At 45.9% G+C, this 22,621-nt stretch overlaps 1 protein-coding gene across 1 annotated transcript; it reads right to left on the reverse strand.

Annotated features, from left to right (window-relative positions):
* Positions 1-6,931: 6,931 nt before the first annotated feature.
* Positions 6,932-13,584, reverse strand: THAP1 (THAP domain containing 1). Its single transcript, XM_058823811.1, has 3 exons — positions 13,444-13,584; positions 12,898-13,093; positions 6,932-8,933 (listed from the first exon to the last, which is right to left on the reverse strand). Exons 1-3 carry the CDS (start codon positions 13,512-13,514, stop codon positions 8,466-8,468), a joined length of 735 nt encoding a protein of 244 aa, XP_058679794.1. The 5' UTR covers positions 13,515-13,584; the 3' UTR covers positions 6,932-8,465.
* Between the last annotated feature and the right edge of the window lie 9,037 nt (positions 13,585-22,621).

Raw genomic sequence — 22,621 nt, forward strand, 5'->3', positions numbered from 1 at the left:
TGAAGCTACATATGACTTCATGACTTTGTTCCAAAAGAACAATGCTGCTTAGTCTTGTCTGAGACAATGAGGCTGCCACAGAAACTCTTTTCTGCACAAAGCTGAGAAAAGTCCATGGTGGACTTCATAAAGATACAACACTGTTTTCAAAAATTCAAAGAAGAAATGATGGCTTCAGCAAAGCTTTGCCCAAAATGTTCAGTTAGGCTTTTAACATTTCAGTACTAGCAGGTCTTTTACAGTTGATTTTTTTGAGAGGTGGAGGGGGAAAGCTACATCAGTGTTGAGGACATTGCTCAGAAAACCATCCCATCCCTTGGGAATTGCTAAGCTCTTTTTTATATCTCTTATATATATGAATCAAGAGGCAAGCAGAATAAAAGCAAAACTCAGCTTGAAAGCACAGAGTGAAATCCATTAAAATACTAAGCAAGCATCCTCTTTCCTCGGGCCAAACTCATCCATTAACCCGAAGCAGTCTTCAGAGACATGCTTTTCATTCCAAAGCTGTTTCCAACAGCCTTTTCCATTTTCATCTCTGTGGTAATTTTATAGTATGAATCAGCAAAATGTTACCAGTCCATAAGAAGAGGTTACTGCCTCACCTTCTGAATTCAATTCCCTGTTCAATTGCTGACAAGCTCTGTAACTGAGTAGGTCAGTGTCTCATCATGCACAAAAGATCAGAAAATGTGTTGGAAAACACAGATGTTTAAATTCTGATAGTAATAGTAGAAAAAAAAATTTTTGTTAAGAGAGAAGAGCGATGCTGTAGATGAGCAAGATGAGGCACACAAGGAACAGTCAGAGAAAATTATATACTGTTCGATATTATAAAAGATTTCTAGCAGGGAGAATAGTCTTACTTCTATACTCATATCTCATCACAGAGATGGATTTTCCAGGCAGCAAGATTTTATGGCAATCCTACTGTGGAAAACAAGCAAGGACAATGCCATCTCCTGTATGTGTAAACTTTTGATTTCTTCTGTCTGAAGGAGTAAAAGGTGTTGAAGGATGCTAGGCTTTTATTTGGTGTAGAAATCCAGGCAACACTGTGAACAACACAAGAAAGCACCATTTGCAGATATTAATTTAATTTCATTGGATCTTATCACTGAAGTCATATACATGACAATAACCTGGTGGCTATTATATGAATCAAAAAATCCAAGTTCTAGCAACCTTAGTAGACAGGTCAAGAGGTAAATATCAATATTTATGGAAGGTCGGTTATCACCATAGTGATACTATTAGGTTAAGCTTGCTTGAACATTTAAGTGTAAAATTTATTACATATATATTTACAGTTTTTTTCAGTTATATGAAGATTTACCATGAGGAACTCTTGAGTTTGTCAGCTGATGACAGTATCAAAGAAAGGTAGCTCCACTGATCCTATAACTGGTTTATGGATACCTATGTTGGACACAGATCATTTACAAACAAGATGACTTCTTTAAGATGAAACAGCTACATGAGCATTCACTTGGGGGAATAGATGCTTCCTATTATACACAAGCAAGAGATTTCCATGTTGTATTATCCATACTGAAGAACCTGCCCAGTTCCTCACCATGCTGAACACATAAATTAACTCTGAGCAATTTCAGTCCCTTATCATGCAAACAAAAAGAACACTAATAAATATATTTTCCTGTCTGAACTTAGAAAGAAAAAAAGAATTAAGATAAGAACTGAAAGTATATATTACAAGAGTATTTGAGGTTATTGTTAAATAAATTCTTTTTCACTCATCCAATACAATACCACAAATGTTCTCCTGACAGCAACTCCTAGAATTCCTCAGATTAAAACCACTACCACAAAATCATTTGATATAACATTGTATCAGCTCAGGACACCTATGAGACTTGCCTGCATGATCAAGCTTAAAATAGTTAGAATGAAACATTTATTAGTAAGGCCATTTTCTGTGGCCTGAGCTCACACGACCTCCTGTGAGAGCTGTAGGACTCCACCTTGCTAGTTCACAACCGTCTTGGGAATAACTCTTCCTTTAGATTTTCTTTATGTGCAGACAGTATTGTTCTGGACCTGACAGCATCAGCATCACTGAAGTGATGAATGAAGAGTCTGATCCTATCAATACAAAATAAAGAAGAAGAAAAAAAACAAGCCACACCAAAAAAGGGCAAGAAATTTGGACTGAGCTGTAAAAGTAAACATCCAAAACTTCCTTCTTTCAGAGTGAGCAGCTTGGTTATTATCACAAACCTGTAAGTTCAGGTGGAAGTCTAGAGATTTCTTAAGCCTTCCTCTTAATATAGTAAAAGTACCACCCCTGAAAATGTCTTCCTTTCTGAAGACAAAAAAAACCCCAACTTTTTCTGCAAAATACGTGTGTGAGATTCTGGAAAAGTATAAGAATGGGTGACTGACCCATGCAATGGAGGAATGCTGAAGGAAGAATGTAAGGAAAAACAATGAATTGTCATAAAGTAAGATGAAATTATCTCAGCGCAAGAGGGACTGGATAGAAAATTTTGCTTTAGGAATACAGCAGCATCATTCAGTCCTAAGATCCAGTAAACAGCTTTCCCTGAAATTAGTTGAGAGTAATGTTTTCCTGAGCTAACCAGGCCAGTGTGGGAGGGTAGTGTTTATGTGACTCAGCCCAATATAAAGTAGAGAAAATAGATAACTCAAAAAATCAGCTCGCAAAACAGTAACTGGCCTGAGCTGAGTGTAACCTGCATATTTCTTCCCAGTAACTCTGAGGACACAGTGTCATGACACCAAGCATTTAGAGACCAGTAATGGGAATTTGAACAGTATATTTGAATTGTGATTCCACTGATATTGCAGCTGCTATATTGTGATTGTGCTTCAATTCCAGTAAATTGCTGTAACATTCTGCTACATCAAAGTCCTGGATATAGCCATAAGAACTTGGTTAGAGAGTATTGGACTATGGCTGCAGGCTACTAAATGAGCCTAACACAAAAGAAGACACAATCACTGGAGGCAAGACCTCCTCCTTTTTCTGGATTACCTGTCCCAGGTCATTGAATTGAAGAGCTTCCAGTAGAAAGTCACACATCTTTCATAGCCTCAAATACTGGAGCGTTGGTTCTTCTACAGATGATGAGTACAGCCTCAGACTCTGCATCTTTAGTGAAACCTGAAAGGAAGGGGGAAGCCTGCCTGATTTCCTCAAGTTATCCATGAATTTTAAAAAAATCAAATCAAACCAAACCAACAAACAAAACAAACCACAACAAAGAAAAAACCACCACCCCTAGCACAACCACCACCACAACGACAACAAAAATCAAACCAAACAAACAAACAGTCCAATGACTAGTCTGATAGCATTCTTCATACTCATCCCTAAGTAAAAGACACCTGGGACCAATTAACTGGAGAGGACAATCACTTTTCACAAGTTCCGGAATGTGTGGAACAGGCTCTACAATCTATTTGCCTCCTTTACAATAGGAGGAAGCATCTACAAGATTATCAATGGCTAATTTTGCACAACAAAAAGCCTGATACTCAATGTTAAATGAACTAATAGTGGCAAGACTGTGGACAGACTTAATTAATAATTTAATTATGACAGTGTAATGTAACTATTCTCAAGAGAGGTACTTGAACCTTTCCTTCTCAGTAATTGATTTAAATGCTTTCTTTAGGAATATTTAAGATTACTTTCTTTGGCAACTGTTTAAGTGAGTCATAGTGGATTAAACAGCAACTTTGCAACACATTTTTTGCCCACTTTTAACATCTTTCAGCCTATATAACACTGTAAGGTCTTCTGCCAATTTTGTGCAATAAAATGCTGCAGTTCTATCAAATATCTCTATATAAAGATAAAATTTGCATTGAACAAGTGCAAAGGGAAATCTCTAACTAAGAGCAATTGGTGTAATATTTTTGAGTCACATATCCTGTTTTTCTCTTTCTCATTTATAAACAAATCATTATTGTGGCAGAATATGGTAAATAAACTGCTGTGCTTAAAACAGCAGGAGTTACATACCTGAACTTGCAGTCATCAACATGCTTCAGCAGATTGTGTTTTGATGGTTAAAATTAGACTATAGCTCACCCCATTCCACCCTGCCAAAGCCACCTGATGAAGGTGTAAGTTGTCAGGAAACAGATAAAGCTACAGAGTAAAACCTAAAACAGACCTCATGAAAGAAAGACAGAAAGAAAGACAGAAAGAAAGACAGAAAGAGAGACAAGAAGGGAGGGGAGGGGAGGGGAGGGGAGGGGAGGGGAGGGGAGGGGAGGGGAGGGGAGGGGAGGGGAGGGGAGGGGAGGGGAGGGGAGGGGAGGGGAGGGGAGGGGAGGGGAGGGGAGGGGAGGGGAGGGGAGGGGAGGGGAGGGGAGGGGAGGGGAGGGGAGGGGAGGGGAGGGGAGGGGAGGGGAGGGGAGGGGAGGGGAGGGGAGGGAGAAAAGGAGCAACTAGAAATAATTGCCCGGATCCAGAAAAGCAAATAACAGGAGGAGTCCCTTGGAAAGCATTCAGAAACTGTTAAGGTTTTGTTTTACCCAATCGACTATCTTCCTTTCCTTCTTCGTACATTCAGAATGGGATTTGCTTTGCACTTTCTTCAGCTGTAAGAGAACTCCTTCACAATTCACACAGGACACCAAGGCCTTAAATCCTAACAGAGCTGAAGGAAAACAAAATGTCAGCAAGACAGAAGATTTCTTGGACATGTTGATTTCCTTAATTTGCTGCCATAGTTTTTAAGACCACATCAGTGACAACATAGACAAGGTGGTAACTGGAAACGCAGGAGTAAACAGAGTGGTGACAAAGAACTCCCTCAGCATGACAAGAAGTGATTCAAGTATTTAGCTATTAATTAAAAAACATACCTCTTGTGCTTGAAAAGTCCCAGTTAGACAGGGAAATCTAATACTTTGCAGAGGTGCAAGAAGAAAAAATGCAAACATTGCACATAGATAGATACCCTGCTGCAGCAAAAGGGGAACTGGGGTAATAGGGAGAAGTAAGCGAAGTGGCATTGAGTCAAAATGTAGGGTACTCCTTCACTGCCTCTGAAGTAGCTGTATTTTAATAAACATGTTCTTGGCTTTAGATGTAACTGACTTCAAACTCTCTCCTCTTTATCTCTTATTCTTCACTTCTCTTCCCGCCAGTTTTCCTTCAATACAATTGCTACTCACCAATACTTCTGTTTAGAAGTGACTCCAATTCCTATCTGTTAAAGCATCTGCCCATTTAAAAATAAATATTTCTGTAGTTTAATGATGGAAATTTTTTGCCAGTTTTGCTATTTTCTAACTCGTTTGAATTATTCAGTTTGTAAAATAGACTTCAGTGAAGTGCATTTAAACAAATGTCAGCTACTTCACATACACTTGAACAACCACATGCCATTCTACAATTACAACCTCTGCTTTTTAACTCCCAATCACATCTTTTCAGAGGTGTTTACAAAATTGGTGCTAATGCAGGTACCACTTGTGGTCAATGCAAACAGTAACTGTTGCAGACCTCTTTAACAGATGATTGTGTGGATGTACCAGATCCCAAAAGGAGAGGAAATTTTAACACACGCTAGTGGAACATATTGTGCTTATTAGCTAGAATTATTTTCCTAGCCTCACCAGTAGCAGAGAGCCTTCATCTTCTCTTTCTATACTGCTACTACAGAAGAGACTGTGAAAGAGTGAGGGACAGGGTGCAGTGCATAAAGTCAATTGCTAAAAGAGAATCAGTTGATTCTGTACCAGTCTTTTCTCCCCACTTCACAGCTCTGTGGTACTGAGAGCCCTCATATGTCAACTGAAGTCCACACTTAGCCCAGACATGACTACATCAGGAGTTAACACGACTTTTTTTTTGGCAAGGAAAAAAAAAAATAGCTGCTGCAGGAGAAATTCAAGCATGTTATCACAATAGGCTGCATCTCTTCTTAGTAATTTCATCTGCTAAGAGGAAAGGAGGACAACTGCAGTCACAGCAGTCCCCTCTTCAGCATACTAATTCTGAAACTGTTCAGACAAGGAATAATCAATCCCCTCAAAAGAAGAAACATTTTTGAGTCAGCTGTTAAATCAACTTCACCAATGCAAACAGCTTAAAGACACAAGGACTCTGCACACCAACCATGTATCAGCCATCTACCACTGTACCTAAAATTTAACTTGCAGACTTAGTTTTGTTCGGCTGCTTCCCTGAAGGGTTATCAAGTTAAAAGACCCAAAGGAAGGGCCCAACAAACACAGCAGCCAGAGCATAAGGTGGGGGGGAAACAGGGAAGCATAGCCCAGGTGGAAGGAAATGGTGCTGAACATTCAGAGTAGGAAGCTACCCATGTATTTTCAGAAGAAGCTGACATAATGCTCATTGCATCCAGAGGAAAGGATTTATTTCTCCTTTTGGCCCTGTCTTTAACTTGTATCAGGTGTGGTACTATTGCTACCTCTGCTGCCTCTCCACTACAAGCCAAACCTGCTGCTTTAGTGAGCTGAAAGTGCCACACAGAAGGGTGCAGCCAGCACCTCAGTCACTTCCATAGAACTGGAGGACATAAGAAGGGTGGTGGTGAGAGTACACAACCAAGTGTTGGGGCGCAGAGCTGGGTGGCAGGGGGTGCGGTATTGCAGTAATGCACTGTGCTTCAGAAAGTCACACTTGAAATTCCTGCAGAGTAAGAAGAGAGGGTTTTCTGCAGAGAAAACAGACACAATCTGCTATCTGGCACACATGCCAACAGCATAGCAACAGTTTTTTAAACGTCTTTTCTTTGTCACTTTTGAATTTTACCAATTTTAAACACTAAGTGTAACAGCAGCAAGGCTTGGGAGCCCAAACTCTAAACAAGGAAACTAGTAGAAAATAAAAATTTAAAATGTCAAGACAATTTTGGCAAAATCCTGGGAAAAGAGAAGAGAGAGTAATTAAAAATCTAACACATCATTTGCTTTTCAAATTTTTAATTAGGTATAATAAATGTACACAAAAGGAAGCATTGGCATTTTTGTTCATTTTAAGTGTATGAAATGGTAGGGAAAATAGACAAATGGCATGAGTGAGGTCAGAAGTATCAAGACTGGTTTGAAATATTTCAAAATGTCATGCTAACAGGATATTAAGGGAAGCTTTTAAAGCCATCATGAACAAGGCTTGTTTAACATCAGAGCTAGAACCCTCACCACAAACAAGTTTGACACAGACTCAGAAAAGCAACTTTCCTCATGTCTTGTACATCAAGGAATTTCAGCTGTGAAGCCTGCATTAGGGTTAGCCATTTTATCTCGTTTTCAATGAGTTTGTTGACTAAATAAATTTTTAGAAAGTAAGTGCAATCTGCTGCACTACTTTGTCATGCTAAATTTACTAGAAATAGTCTTAATAAGGCTGAAGAAGAGGCAGCAGCATTTGAGATATTATAAACCAGTCTAGCACCAAGCAACTCCAAAGTCTAGTTCCCTATCTGCCCTTTGGTGGATGCCCTTTGGGGAGTGAAAAAAATGAAATAAAACCACTGTATACTGCAAAGCCATAAAAGTCTGACTCCCTGGATGAAGAACAAACTTACTTCATTTCCTGAAGCTACACATGTTGACAGGCGAGTTAATTTCAAAACCAAGGACAACACTCTACCAGTTACAGTGTTAATGGGAAGATAACCCTACAACATACTGGGACTGTATATTACCAATGTCCTTTTGAAGCAGTCACTGTAAACAGTCTTAATCATCCTGCCAACAGTAACATACATGTTCAGTTCAGCCCTGCACTTCAGGATTATTTTTAAGTGCCCTCAAAACAAAAGCTGCTTCTACGGGTCTTGTTAGCTATGCTAACAAGTTCTCCTCATGGGCCTCAAAACACTCATGTGTTGAACAGTTACTCCAAAAGAAGAGGTTCATTTACATACCTCACCCAAAGGGATCCAGGAATTACTTTTTGCAGTTTTTCAAATGCATAGCAAACTGAAGTTGGAAGTTTTCCCAGACTGAAATGTGCATCTTAGCTATCTTTCTGCAGCACTTGCAGATGTTAGCTGACCTAATTCTGTTCTTTCTAAAATCAGTGAAAACTACCTACTGGGGATTACCAAAGCCAACATTAGAAGTCTTGACAAAGCACTAGGTGTACAACCACCTAAACTTCACTCTCACCCAGATTCAGTTCCCAGCCCCTGTAAGCATGAGACAGACATTGTAAAAAAAGTGAATTCCTATGTGTCTTCAATCTTGTGTCCTTTCCTTCTGGAAGCAATTAATATTTTGTAAATTCATTGCATATTCTAATTCTGAGATACTTGCATCTTCAATATATTAAAAGTATATCAAACTGAAATGACAATAAAGAAAAAATATTATCTTATTTGTATGACTGCTTAATTACTGTTTTAGAATTCTGGAAAGTCTTACAGAATTAGAAAGAATTTAATTTTTAAACTAAATTTCTTGGCCTACCAAAGTGAAAACTATGTTCGTGACTCCTAGGCAGGTACTTCTACGACTTCAAAATAGTCATTAGGCAGAATCACATAGCCTTTTCCTGCCAATATGTCTTTTTCTTTCTGAAACTGAACAATCTCTCTTAGTTTCTCAATTTGTCTTTCCTGACGCCGGCACCGCTGTTGTGCGGTCTTGAGCTTCTTGCGCAGTTTTTCAACCTGTTCCTCCAGCTGTTGAATCCTTTTCCGCTGATGGACTGTATCCTCAACGGTGTAGTTATGATCGCAAAAAACAGCAAGATTGCTGGGGGTCTGAAGAGGGGGCATCAATAATCCAATACTGGGATCTACAAATCTGGCATCTATTTGAGACAAATGAAAAGAAGGAGTTGATGGAGACTGTGGTAGTACTGGAGCTGCTGGTGGTGGTGGTGGTGGTGGAGGCGGTGGCGGCGGTGGCAGTGGAGGAGGCGGCAGTGGATCTTCTGGCTGCTCTGCAAATTCTTCAGACTAGAAAGACCAAGACAAAAAATGTACATTTTCATGCTTAACATTGTTTACAATACAACTCCCTTATTACAGCCCCAGAATAACCTAAACAACCAGGATTTAAACAAATAAAACAAATTTCAAAGACACAATTGTCGAAACTGGCAAATGTTTCTGGGCCAGCTCTGTCTGGCTTCTCAACTGGACATATTTTTAACCAGCTTCATTTTAAGGGCTCTTTGAAACTCAAGCCCTTATGTCTAAATAGGTTTTTTAATTACCTAAGAAGCAAGAACACAGACTACAGTTCCATAAAACAGAGTTCAGATGACCTAGCAACTCATTGCTGCCATCTCATCCCCCTTTGTCCCTCCTCCTTTCTGCTGCATCATACCACTACATATTGAACCTACCAGCTAATCTAATCAAAAACACATCAGAAGTGGACAATCTGCTGCTGAGGTAGAATGAGGGCTAACTACTGAGCAGGCTGACACAGCAGAGAGATAGACACAGTAAGACCAGTCTTCTCAACAACTGGGAGAGACTCTAATAGGTTTTGGGCTGCAGCATAAGGGTTTGGTTAAAAGAGACATCATGAACCAAAATAAACAGCTCTTCAACAGCAAAGCAGCCTTCTCATCCTTGGTATTTACTTTTTGTTCAAATATAATTGCTAAAATGACAGAAAGCTATTTGATCTCAAACTATCACTGCATAAATTTTCTGTCCATTATTAAATTTCAAAGCAATGCAACAAAAGGTACGACATACACCTGCCTTGATATGTGGAAAAAGTGAAAATTTATGGAATGGTTTAGGTTGGAAGGGACCCTAAAGATCATCCAGTATCAACATCTCTCTGCCATGGGCAGGGACACCTTTCACTAGTCCACATTTCCCATGCAACCATTAAACACTTCTGGGGATAGGACATTCACAGCTTCTCTGGGAAACCTGTTCCAGTGTCTCACCACCCTCACAGTGCAGCATTTTTACCTAATATCTAATCTAAACATGCCCTCCTACAGCTTAAGGCCATACCCTCTTGGCCTGTCACTACTTGCCCTTATAAAAAGGTCCCTTTCCAGACTTCTTGTAGGCTTCCTTTAGATTCTGGAAAGTTGCTATGAGGTCTCCACACCACTTTCTCTTCTCCAGGCTGAACATCCCCAACTTTTTCAGTCTGTTTCTCTAAGACAGGTGCTCCATCCTGCTGGTCATCTTCCTGGCCTCCTGTGGACTCACTCCAACAGTTCCATGTCCTCCCTGTGCTGGGAGCCCAGAGCTGGATGCAGGTTCCAGGTGGGCTCTCCCCAGAGCAGAGCAGAGGGGCAGAATCCCCTCCCTCCCCTGCTGCCCACGCTGCTCTGGATGCAGCCCAGGACACGTTTGGCTCTCTGGGCTGGGAGCTCACACTGCCAGGTAATGTTAAGAAACAGGACTACATAGCTGGCAGATGGAATGGACGGGGAGAAGCACAGTCCTCCCTTTTGGCAGCAGCAAAATATCAACTGGCTCAACTCCACTGCAGGGTTTTTTTGCATATAAAACTGCAGGTTTTGTCACATTGCTCTTGATAGGTCCACTTGTACAGGTCAGGACAACACAGATTCATTTGAGTATAGGCCAGAGCAGAGAATCAGATTTTTTTCTTGCCCAAAAGAATCCAGTATAATTCAAAAATGATTCTGTGTACATGTTCATTGAAAAAGCACTGTTGAAACCAAAGAGCTTGCATATTGCCTATTGAAAAGAAAGCTTAAAACATTCTCAGTAAAAGAGGCACTGAAAAAATTTTCTACCTACCCACCTGTTGCCAACACTATTAGTACAAAGAAAAGCATAAGGACTGGGAAAACATTGGTCTTAAGAACAGCCATTGATTTTAAGAACAGCCAGCAGTCCTCACCATCAAAATATCAAGCTCATCAGATCTGAACGTTGTATCATTAACTTCACTGACTTAAGATACAAGCAAGATAGATGTGTGGGTGTCTACCTGTCCCCTACACAAACTACAGCACTTGGCAGACAGTAACTGAAAAGGCAGTTTGGTGATTGGTATTGAAGAAAAGATTGGCATTAAAGGGAAGTTTAATATGCACTCAAATATAACTGATCACATGAAAGTACAAAATCAGCCAACTACCAGTCTTATTTCTCATTTATAAAAAACTGCTGCTGTTAGCATACCTAATTCACACATGAATATTGTAAAGAGCTTGACCCTATCAGCAGACACTATCAAATTTTTCTACTAAAAAACCCTACAAGGCAAAGGTAGAGCTAGCAAAAAGAAACTCATTCTTGCTAGAAACAAAAGCAAAAATCAGGTCACTGCTGGACTGCTGAATTCACAGAGACTTCTGTTTGAAGCTATAGAGCATATGCTACCTGTATATACAAATTGTTATTGTCACAACATATCACAGAGAACAGATCTTTGGTATCTCTGTGACATCATCAATGACTTCTAACTATTTCTTTTAGTGAACAAATACTTCTTCTAAGACATAAGTAAAGAAAAAGTTACAAATTACATAGTGTGAAAGATAAAAATCTGTATTTCAAAATCCACGTGGATTCAACTCCAAAACAACCACAATTATTCTTTGTTATTACATTGTTACTTGAAGATATGTGGCAGTTTATTCAAAAGTGCCATGGAACAAATAAAAATAGAACTAAATCCTTCAGAATTAAAAGGCACTCACTCTTCTGTGTTTTTGTAGATCCAGGTATGACAGCGAAATTGGGAACGTGGCTCACTACTAATCCTGCTGCACCAACAGTACTTTTGCAGACTACCCTATACACCCATTCAGTTTTCAGACTGTAAAAAAATTTGCAAGTATTTTACACACAACAAAGAAAATGTGTATTTCACAGATAAGCAAGGAAGTGTAATCAAACAAAAAACACAACCATATTTCCCTGTAACTTGTCTGTCTCCTTGTTTGCATTCTGTTTATATTCTCTTCTGTGGTATTAGCCACTTTTCATTTTTCAAATGTGTAGCCTTTTTATTTCTGCAGCACTCCAATATTGTATATAAAGAGAAAAACTGAACAAGAAAAAGTCTGAGTTTTCTTCTGTGCACTTCACCCCATTTAAGTCTTTTGCCCCCCAGACCTACCCTAGCTACCGCTGTCTCATTTACCACTTTCTCTATGGCAAAGTAGTAAGAGATCAAATATTTTATATCCCTTAAAGGAGTTTAAAATCAATTTTTTCCATTCTTGTCTTGAAGTTATCACATCAAGAAGTAAGAACTCATAAGTAACTTGCATCTCACAGTAAATTGTTCTAGTGGCACAGTGAAGGGAATACCTCACTCAGAAGACTCTATCATCATAAGTCAGGGACCAGTATGGCTTCTGAAAACAATGTTAAGGCAAGACAGAGATGCTCTCAGGACAGACAGATAGAGGTACAGGTACGGTTCTGCCGCTCATTTTAACTTTGCAAAGCCAAAGCGCAGAGCTCTCTTAAAGAGGCCAGTTAAGTTTCACAGTTAACATCCACTGCATTTTCAATGCTGGCAGTAGCCATCAGCCATGGGAAGAGAGTAAGTGTCATTTCCAAGCATTAATGAAGGCTCTCTCAGACTCTGAATATGCAAGAATTGCTGTGGAACAATTTAACGACAGGGTAATACCTTCTTACTTTGTTGCCATTCCATTTAATCAGCACACGGATGCTGAATTAAATAGACACATGAGCAGGTGAAAGTCAGTGCCTGCCTGTACAACACTTTGTGTTCCAAAGCCTCAGAGAGCTTCAGAGAAAACAAGCACAGCTGTTGCAGGTATTTTGAGTCACCACAGTCCTCCTGGTCACCCCAGGGATACAGGCTCAGCGTCCTGCCGGCCTTCATCCTTCCCAGCCTGCATCCTCTCCCTGCTCGCTGCCCTGCCACTCTGCAACCAGTGACATGCACAACACGTTCTGGCACCTGCAGCCATGGGTGCTTTGGGTTTACCTTTTCACCGGGTTCAGTGTAACAGAAAATTGTGGGCACAGCATTCTCTTTTAGGAGCTTGTTATTGCATTCCCTCTTAAAGCAATCGGGGGTAAAGTGTTCTGAGCAAATGCTGCTGTACTTGGTCGGCTTGAAGTTTTTCCTCTTAACAGCAGCTTCCCACTTCTTGCAAAGATCGGGTCTTGTAAGAGGGAACCTGCAAGCAAGAGGCACTTTCAGCTTTTCTGGAAAGCTTTATAACCGGAGCCAAACCTTCCTGACCCGCATGGGGGGTGGGGAGGGATGAGGTTTCAGCCCGCTCTCGCTCTGCAACAGGCGGCTCAGAGGGTCCCGTCCCTCGGCTTTCCCCAGGGAGACGCCGGGAGGAGCAGGCGAACAGACACATCCCTCTGCCTGTCTGTCCGTCTGTCTGTCCGTCGGTACCCGCCCGCGCACGCGCTCCCTCCCCCGCGGCTCCCCGCGATCCTCGCGCGCGCGGTCCCGCGTTGGTCCGGCATTGGCCCCGCCCCCCGGCGCGACCCCGCCCCGGCGCCCGCGCGCGCTCACTTGTGGAAAGAGATGGGCTTCTCTTTGTCGTATCGGTTCCGGCAGCGGTAGGCGGAACAGGACTGCACCATCCCGCCCAACCCCACGCCCGCCGCGGGGCGGCCTTCGTGGGGACGGACGAGCCGGCGGGACGCTGCGAACTCACCGCCGGACGCCCATGTTTCCCCCGCCTCCCGCGGCCCCCCCCCGCGCCCGTGGCCCTACGGAGAGGGACGGGAACGGGACGCGCGGCCTCTCCCAACTCCAAGATGGCGGCGCCAGCTTCAACGGAACCTCTCGCGGTAGCGGCGCGCACCGCGCTCCGCCCATTGGGCGCGTCGGCGCGCAGCGTGCGGGCGGGGCCTTGTTCATCAGGCTCGCCAATCCGGCCGCCTCCTGTCCCCTGCTCCACCCCCTTTTCGGGCCCGTGCTCCGCCCACACCCAACCCACAGCTGGGCCCGTGCTCCGCCCACGGTCAGCATCCACAGCTGGGCAGCGCCGCCCACACCCCGCACCCGCAGCTGGGCAGCGCCGCCCACGGCCCGCACCCACAGCTGGGCTCCGCCGCCCACGGCCCGCGCCCACAGTGCTGCCCACACCCCGCACCCACAGCTGGGCAGCGCCGCCCACGGCCCGCACCCACAGCTGGGCAGCGCCGCCCACGGCCCGCACCCACAGTGCTGCCCACGGCCCGCACCCACAGCTGGGCAGAGCCGCTCCCCTCCACACCCCGCACCCACAGCTGGGCACAGCTGTTGGTTTCTCGGCTGTTTTAATGACCTGGAAAGGCCCGGGGTGGCCTTGGACAGCCCACGCTTCAAAGGACGAAAAGAGGCTTCAGGTTTTTTCTCGGTCTTCAGTGTTTATTAGTTTTTTATCTAAAAGATTTTCTCTCGGCCCGACAGAGGCCTGCACAGCAAGTCAGCCACGAGCACACTGAGAGCCCCCGGGGCGGTCACCTATCTTTATACTCAAAATTACGTATACAATATTTACCCCTATTTCCCCCAATACCTTTTACCCTTATTGACCAGTGCACTTTTAGTAATAACCAATCCCAAAGTGCCAACATCACCACAGAAGATGGAGGCTAAGAAGAAGAAGAAGAAGGACAGGACACGCCCCAATTCCTCCATCTTACTTCTTTAGACCCCCCTGTACAGAAATCTTAAACCCTGTGTTTCACACTCTAATTAACTTATCCCTTCACCATTTACCCCAGTGAAATCCTCCCATCCTCATACAGGTGTCGTCTCCCGGGTAGGATCAAAGTCCAGCCACCAGACACTTCTGGCAACATTCCAGGACTCCCGAGCCCCCCAAGGGTGGTCTCGGTCACTCTGCACATCAGACCTGAGGTGCTGAGATCCCACACACAGCGGCCCACACCCCGCACCGACAGCGCCGCCCACGGCCCGCACCCACAGCTGGGCAACGCCTCCGACCCCGGGACTGAGGGCTGCGCTACGGCCCTTCCTTCACCGAGGGGAGCCCACTAGGGCCTCCTCCGGCCGCGCCATGCCCGAAGTCCTGGCCAGGGATGGTTGTCCCAGCCGGCAGACAGGGGTCAGTCGGACGGACGAGTCTGCACAACGCGGCTGTCACAGGGACAGGAAGAACCTGGCGCTGTGAGCCCCGCAGGAGGTTCTGACTTTTTTCGGGGAGAAAAATAAAACAAAAATTAAAAATAAATGAGGAGCGGGGAAAAGGCAAAAGAAAACAAGGGGAAGACCACATTGCCATAACACACAGTTGCATTAAGGACGTGTAAAACAACTCCTGTCACTCCACCTAAACGTAGTTTGCAGGTACATCAGCAAACAGTAGATACATCTCTCAACAAATCGATTTGTTGTTACAAATAAGTTTATTTCGAGCAGTGTCGACATGTTCCCATTCTGTGGGCTCACTCTGCATTTGATCAACAACTAAAACCGTCCTACATAAGTGACAGTTTTTGTATAGGAATGACAAGGTAACCCACCCTTAGGGTCGCCCCAATCAAGTGTAACATTATATCTAGAAATTCACTGACAATGACCCCAGACCCAAGTGAGCCTCCATGGCTTTTTCTCTGACCCCACAAAGATCATAATTTTCTCCTCAGCCTACTTTCCCCCTCTACACTTTCTTTGTGAGTGAAAGAAAAGAAGGTTTATTTGCCTTAGCTTGGTGGCTATGGCTTCTCTTCCTGGACAGCTCTCTTTGCCCAGCTGATGGAAGGTACCAGTCACTGCCATTTGCTTGTCCAGGAATATGACAGAAAAGCCTGTACAGCAGCTTCAGCAATACTTCCACAAAGCCACTCGCATGAGCTGTTGTCAGTACTCAGTGTTGGCTGAGCGCTGTTAGCTCTGCTCCCTCTCCTGCTAGGTCAGCCAAGAGACAAGGAAACCAAAATAAGCTCTTTCTAGCACTACCTTCCTCACCAAGAAAAACATGCTTACTCCTCTCCTTTCCATGTGAATGCCTCTGTCCCTGACCGTTGCCTGATGACTTTCTTCTCCCTCACATGCTCCTGCTGCCAGTTTTCTGGGCAGCAATTCTGCCACAGCCTCAGGGACCAGAATGGCTAGGCTGTCCCATGGCAAGATGAGCTAGAGGTGACCAGAGCCAAAGCCCAGGCTCATCAGCCTGGACAGAGTCCTGCAGCACAAGAGCTGGGCAGACACTAATGGACACACCCACACAAGGTGAAGCGATGAACCGGGTACAAGGTCCGCCCAGGTAATTCAGGTAGGAGCAGCAGGAGATGGTGCCAGTAACAGAACTGGAAACACAGGTCCAAGGTTCACCCAGGAGATGGAGCGGAAGAGAGCGACACCTGTGACACAGCCAGGCAGGGACTGAAGGTGCTGGGCTGTGTTGAAAAGGAACTCTTGCACCATATGCGAGAGTTGGGGGCCCCAAAGTACGTGGGTCAAGGTCATCGAGGCCTTAGTCAGTGCACCTAGACTCCAGTTCTCCTATGGACCTGAAGAGGGATTCTGAGTCAGTCCTGCACTTGATACCACTGTCCATCTCCTCCTCCACTGCTGGTTTTGGAATGAACCTGGGCACAGCATGGCCATATAGATCGTGAGGCTAAGAGCAGAACTCAGCAACTTCACTAGACACTGTGAAAAGAGGCACATGGTCTTGATATATAGGAAGTAAATGCCTGGGGAGAAAGCATGAAAGCATGAGTAGGTTGCAGAAGGTGACACCTAACTGAGGGGGTCCATCACAGATGAAGACATCTGGTGAATGTGTAGATGAGTCACTGAGACCATCAGTCACCAAGCTGATTTTAAAGACTTACAGAAGAGTGTTCAGTAGCTCTGTCAGGATCACATAGGTATCCTGAAGCAAGAGGGATTTATAAAGGACTGTATGGAAAGAAATTTCCTCATCCCGTAAGAATTTCACAAACTTGGAGAAGGGCAGAGGGAGTTGTCTTGACTAAAGATAAAAAATAAATACAACCCCCAAACTGAAATATTCACATTTCAGTAATTTTGAAAATATTGGAAATATGTCTAGGATGTTTCAAATCCTTTTTCTTAACTTCCTTCTCCCCCCAGGAAAAAAAGCCACATCAAATTCACGTCCATCTTCTGAGTGACTTTTAGTTTGACTAGTTGGCGTGTTTCCTGACGGCCAAGCACTTCCTGTAAGACTTCCCAGCACCTTGTTGTTGAGAATCATTAGTCCTCGACACCTGCACTATCCTGTGCCCATCCATCACAGACTGAACGCACCAGCACCTGCCCCAGCAGCCGCCACGCGATGCTCTTGCTCGCTTTCCTCCTGAGGACTCCCGGTCCCCGGGCCGGAGTGATGGCCCCGAGAAAACCCCCCCGTTCCCGGACGAAGGCCCCAGCACTGCCTTCTTTCCCACACCGCACTCGCGGGGCGAGTTTCTGAGAGGGAGGAGCAGCGCGGGTTCCCCACGGACACCCCACCGGGAAGCCGTTCCGCGCAAGCCCGGCGGGAGGGGGAAGGAGCGGGCGGGTGGGACCGGCGGCGGCGGCGGCAGCAGGGAGGCGGCGACGGCGGGGCGTGCAGCGGGCCCGGGGCGTGGCGCGGGTCCGGCGGCGCCGGGAGGCGGCTCAGTCCCCGCTGCCAGCCGAGGGCGGCCGGCCCCGCGGAGCAGCCGCCCAGCCCGGCCCGCCCCGCGCCGGAGCCGCCGCCGGCCGGCGAGGGCGGCAGCATGAGCGGCGGGCGTAGCGGGCGATCCGCCGTGAAGATGGAGGCGCCGTTCTACCCCGAGGAAGGACTGGAGCTGTTGCCCGACTTCGTGCCGCTGCCGGGTTTCGGTACCGCCGGCGGACCTGGAGCCGATGCGGCGGCGGGGCAGAAGCTGCTGCTGGGCGCCGGGAAGAAGCGGGACCTGCCGGCTGCCGCCCCCGCGCCGCTCCCAGGGCCCTTCGCCCTTCGCCCGCCTGCCGGCGCCCGCGGCAGCGCGGCGGCTCTGCGCTTGCTGCCGCCGCCGCCCGCCGCCGCCCCGCCGCCCACCGCGGGCTCCACGGAGACGGGGAGCAGCGGCGGGGCGGCGGCGGCCCGCGGCGGCCCGGAGGCCGCGCTGGGGTCGGCTGCGGAGCTGCCGCTGCTGAAGCTGCCACCGGCCGCCGACCTGGAACAGCTGCTGATCCAGGGGGGCGCGGGGCTGGGCGCGGGCAGCCCGGGGCCGACGGCGCCCGGGGCGGGAAGCGGCGGGGCGGCGGCGGCGGCGGCGGGGCCGTTCCTCTACCGGCAGCCGGTGACGCAGGAACAGGAGGGTTTCGCCGACGGCTTCGTCAAGGCCCTGGCTGACCTGCACAAGCAGAACCAGCTCCTGACGGCGCCGCCGCCGCTCTCCGCGCCGGGACCCTGCTGCACCGCCCGCCCGGGGCCACCGGGAGCCCCCGCCGCTGCCGCCGCCGACCCTCCGGCCGTCTACACCAACTTGAGCGGCTTCAACCCCGCGGGGCCGCTGAGCCCCTCGGGCAGCGCCTACCCCTCCGCCTCCGCCCCGCCACCGCCGCCGGGCCTGGCCTTCGGAGCCGCGGGTCTGGGGAGCGGCCGGCTGCCGCCGGCGCGGTCCCTGGAGGAGCCGCAGACGGTGCCCGAGGTGCCGCCGTCGGCGGGCGGGGAGGGTGGCAGCAGCGCGCCGACGCCGCCGTCGCTGTCGCCGCTGGACGCGGAGAGCCAGGAGCGGCTGAAGGCAGAGCGCAAGCGGCTGCGAAACCGCATCGCCGCCTCCAAGTGCCGCCGGCGGAAGCTGGAGCGCATCGCCCGGCTGGAGGAGAAGGTGAAGGCGCTCAAGGGGCAGAACGCCGAGCTGGCCGCCACCGCCAACCTCCTCCGCGCCCAGGTCACCCAGCTGCAGGGTCGCGTCCGCAGCCACCTCTCCTCTGGCTGCCACATCAACGCCGCCGGGCATCCTCCTCCTCCTCACGCCGCCGCCCAGCCGCGGGAGACTCCCCCCGAGGCGGCCGCCGCCGCGCCGGAGACCAGCGCCTGCTGAGGAGGGACACCCCGCCGGCCCCGGCCCCAAGCCCGCCCGGGGGCACCGCGGGGCCAAGGTGCGCGCCTGCTGCCGCCCTTCTGCTATTATTATTATTTTTATTATTAATTATTATTATTATTATTTATTTGCGCCCGGAGAAGGCGTTTTTTTTGCGGGAGCCGGGTGTTGCTAAGCGTTTCCCGAGTTCTGTCCGTGTCGCATTCAGCAGCGAGGGTCTCCGTGGGTGGTTCTGGGGCAGGTGGTTGTTAATTTTTCAGTGAAGTACTTGAGGTCTGTAGAGATTTCCGAAAATAAGAAAATTACTGTTTACAGAAAGATTCAACTTTATTTTCATGGGGGATATAAAACGTGTGTTTCCTAATACACCTTACTGAACTGTATAGCAATGGATAAGCTTTTCAAACTTAAAGAAAAATAGCCAGAATCGTACCTTTTGAAAAGATGTGCGTGTATATATATATTTAAAACATAATATGGCTATGTATATTTTCTTGGTATTGATAAAGAATCTTTTTTAAAATACTGTCTTTCTCTAGAGCTTTAATTTGCCATTGAGAGTCAAGACAGCTGTGTGGGTGCTCTTGCACTTACATGGCTTTGATTTTCAAATCGAACCCTGGAGGGAACTGATTTTTGTTGTAAATCTTAAAGCAGATTGAAATGCATTGCTGACTCAGTCATAGGAAAATAGTTTTCTAAACCTGTATGCTCCATATTTCTTGTGCCAGTGCAAACTTGGGGCATTGATAGTTATTTATTGAAACTTGAACACTTTTTGGACGTTGCCTAGACCTTATTTTTCTAGATAACATGTTAGCAGAGAAAATGGTTACTTTGGCAAAAAGAGCTTTACTTTTTTTTTTCCTTCACTGTGTACATTCCAGTAGTGCGTGCTCTTTCCACAGTATAGTAACAATTCAGTGCTATACAGAAAAGGGCTCAGATTTGGGGTGGGTTAGCTGTAAAGGTGATAATTCCATTGTATTCTGTCTGAATAAATCACAGAAATATTATGGAGAACTAGATTTATTTTTCAGTAGAAATCTGTGTATCTTGCTTCTTGGTCTACTTTGTTCTAAAGAAACTTCCTGCAATACTCTAGAGACAGAGTCAATGCTAGAATGTGAAGTGTTTTTCTGGTTGGGAAGATTCGGTGTGATTTATTTCTTTGTTGAGAATTTACTAGTAGAAGAGTATAGCAAAGGAACTATTTCTTCTGATTAGACATAATCCTCAATAAGTTTTTGAAAGCTTTAGGTCCCTTGCTGGGTGCCACTGCCTTCCATGCTTCTGCTGCACCTGTGTATTTTGAGCCTAGCCGCTAGCGCAGCGCTGCCGAGCCCTGTGGCAATGGCGCGGTGGGAAGGGTCTGTGGGAGTGTGACGGTCACCTCGCCAGAAGCCCCTCTGTGCGGAGCCGCCGGCCGGCCCTGCCGCTGGGGGAGGGCACGGCCTCTCCTGAGCAGATCCAGCTGCAGTGTGGGGCCCTCTTCCCTCGCTGAAACTGTGCTAGAAACTCTGCTTGAACTCAGAGGCAAATCTTTCATGGGGATATGTGTCTGTGCCAGCTGGTGAAAAGGGGTAATCGTATGAGGAGCCAAGAGGGCATAGACATCTCTCTGTGTACAGATCTGTTAGAGCCTCTCAGGAGCTGGTAAACATCTCTTACCTCTTCTGAAGGCTACAGCTGAAATCCAGTAAGAATGGGATAGACTCACAGTTTTTCATGCTTTTATTGGGGATATGTGAGTGCTATCTGTTCAGAAAGCTGAGCTGCAGCAATCAAGTGTATGAGCTTTTCCTTCCTTAGTGCAGTCTTTCCTGGCACATGTATGAAGTTATATGAGAATGCATAGTTACGCTGTTACTGTAGCTGAGATGGCTCCGAGGATATTTCTTTTCTTAATGCATATGCAAATTAGGTAGAAGCCATATTAATCATTGTGTAACTGTTTGATCATGTCACCAGAGCCTTTTTGGTGGTTGAAATGATTGCCTGTAACAGTACATTCTGCTGTTAGAATTACTAATGAGCAGATAAAAAAAAAATTTTGATCTTAACACAGTTCAAAGACTTCTTAGGGGCATTCTGAACCATACTGCATACAATCTGTAGCACTGCCTGTTACATAATAACTGGGTGGAAAATGTTGTTTTTCCTTTGGTAGTCATCCTTCTGCAAGGATGCTGGAAGTCTGGAGAAACTGATAAAAAACATCCTTTCCCCGATACTTAACACTTTTCCCTAGTGAGAAAGGTAAAGCTGCCTGGTAGGTGTGAGATACTTTACTGCATATGTAATGAGGTGGGGATTTTTTAGGGAATCCTGGAAAAAAATCATAAGAATTTTTGGGTGAGCACCTCTATTTTGGTCCTTGTCTTTCTAAATGAGTGTGAGTATAGGGCTAGGTAAAGATCTTGTGGTAGAACACAGGAAAATGATAAATGCAGCTGTGCAATACTTTTTTGCTTACTTTGTAATTTCTGTTCATAATAAATTAGCAATATCCAAGCAACATGGGGGATCCATAAGGCATGGGAAATCACTGTAGTTCCCCTTCCCAGGCATGGGCAATGCTCTAGTGGGCTATAGTCTAGCAGGGTTATAATGAGCTCTCCCTTTCCGGTATGGTAATGTTAAGGCTGAAAATCACTCCACATTACCTCACTTGAGTTTGAACTTTCTGCAACAGCAGTCTCACACCCAGCATCTCAAAGACCTCATGTGGTAACTTCTTTGATAGCCTGCTTTCTGTTCTAGCTGACAACTGTTCAGTGGTAGAAGTGGTGACAGGCCATCTCTCACACCGTGATGACTGATGAGAGATTACTAGTGAGGCTGGCAGCTCCAGCTCTCTGCCAGAGGCTACTGTTCTTGTAGTGGATTTGTCCAAAAGAAATGTGTTTTCTGTAGAGTGATCAGTTACCTTCATAAATGCCTTTTTTTATCTGGCATTTAGGCTGAGAAACAGGATCTAACAGTGACACGACCAAAATCTGAGAATAGTGTTGGGGTGGTTGGGTTTTTTTCCTGCTTGGGCTGGTTCTGCTAGAGGTTGCTGCATTTTTTGCAGGTATTTGAGTGGAAAGCCAAAGCACCTAACATTTTAAACCAATATAAAAAGACTCAGGAGTACTTACCTGCTGCAGCTGTCAGACTTGATTGTTCCTGTCTTCTAAAACGTCTCAATACTCTGGCCTTTAGCCCTGCAGTGTTCCTAAACCTTTAAATATGGCTTCTCTATTTTGTCTGCCTTTTTTTCTTCAGTTTATTTTTAAACATATGTGTCTTTTAGGTTTTTTGATTTTCTGCCAAAAACTTTGGTCACTGTGAGACATTAAAAGATAGATACTGGGTAAAAAATTTTCAGACTGTTTATATGATTTGCATTCATGTAGCTCCTTTTCAGTAACTCCAAGCAAACTGGCTGTGTGTTACTGTAAGGAAAAAAAAAGAAAACTACCAAAACCCCACAAAAACCAAACTCAAAAAAAGCAAACAAAAAAATTTAAATCCCAAAATAAAAGTTATGTTCACTGTTAGCTCAGTGCTTTTTAGCATTTTTCTTCATTCTTCAAAACTACCATGCTTTATTATACTTGTGCACGCTATTTTCTAGTCTTTGTAAAGACTCATGCTGCCTGGCTTGATTTGCAGGCTACCCTCATGTCCTTCCAATCTGGTTTTCAGTTCAGATGTGAACCCAT

This window comes from Ammospiza caudacuta, chromosome Z, assembly GCF_027887145.1.
Source record: "Ammospiza caudacuta isolate bAmmCau1 chromosome Z, bAmmCau1.pri, whole genome shotgun sequence".
Classification (NCBI taxonomy): Eukaryota; Metazoa; Chordata; class Aves; order Passeriformes; family Passerellidae; genus Ammospiza; species Ammospiza caudacuta.

Bases quoted from the DNA above. Each gene is read 5' to 3' on its own strand.
- THAP1 (XM_058823811.1), bottom strand. From the start codon at position 13,514: ATGGTGCAGTCCTGTTCCGCCTACCGCTGCCGGAACCGATACGACAAA. The intron at 13,094-13,443 runs GTGAGCGCGCGC...TCTTGCTTGCAG, and splicing joins AAGCCCATCTCTTTCCACAA to GTTCCCTCTTACAAGACCCG. The intron at 8,934-12,897 runs GTAAACCCAAAG...TGGTCTTTCTAG, and splicing joins ACACTGAACCCGGTGAAAAG to TCTGAAGAATTTGCAGAGCA.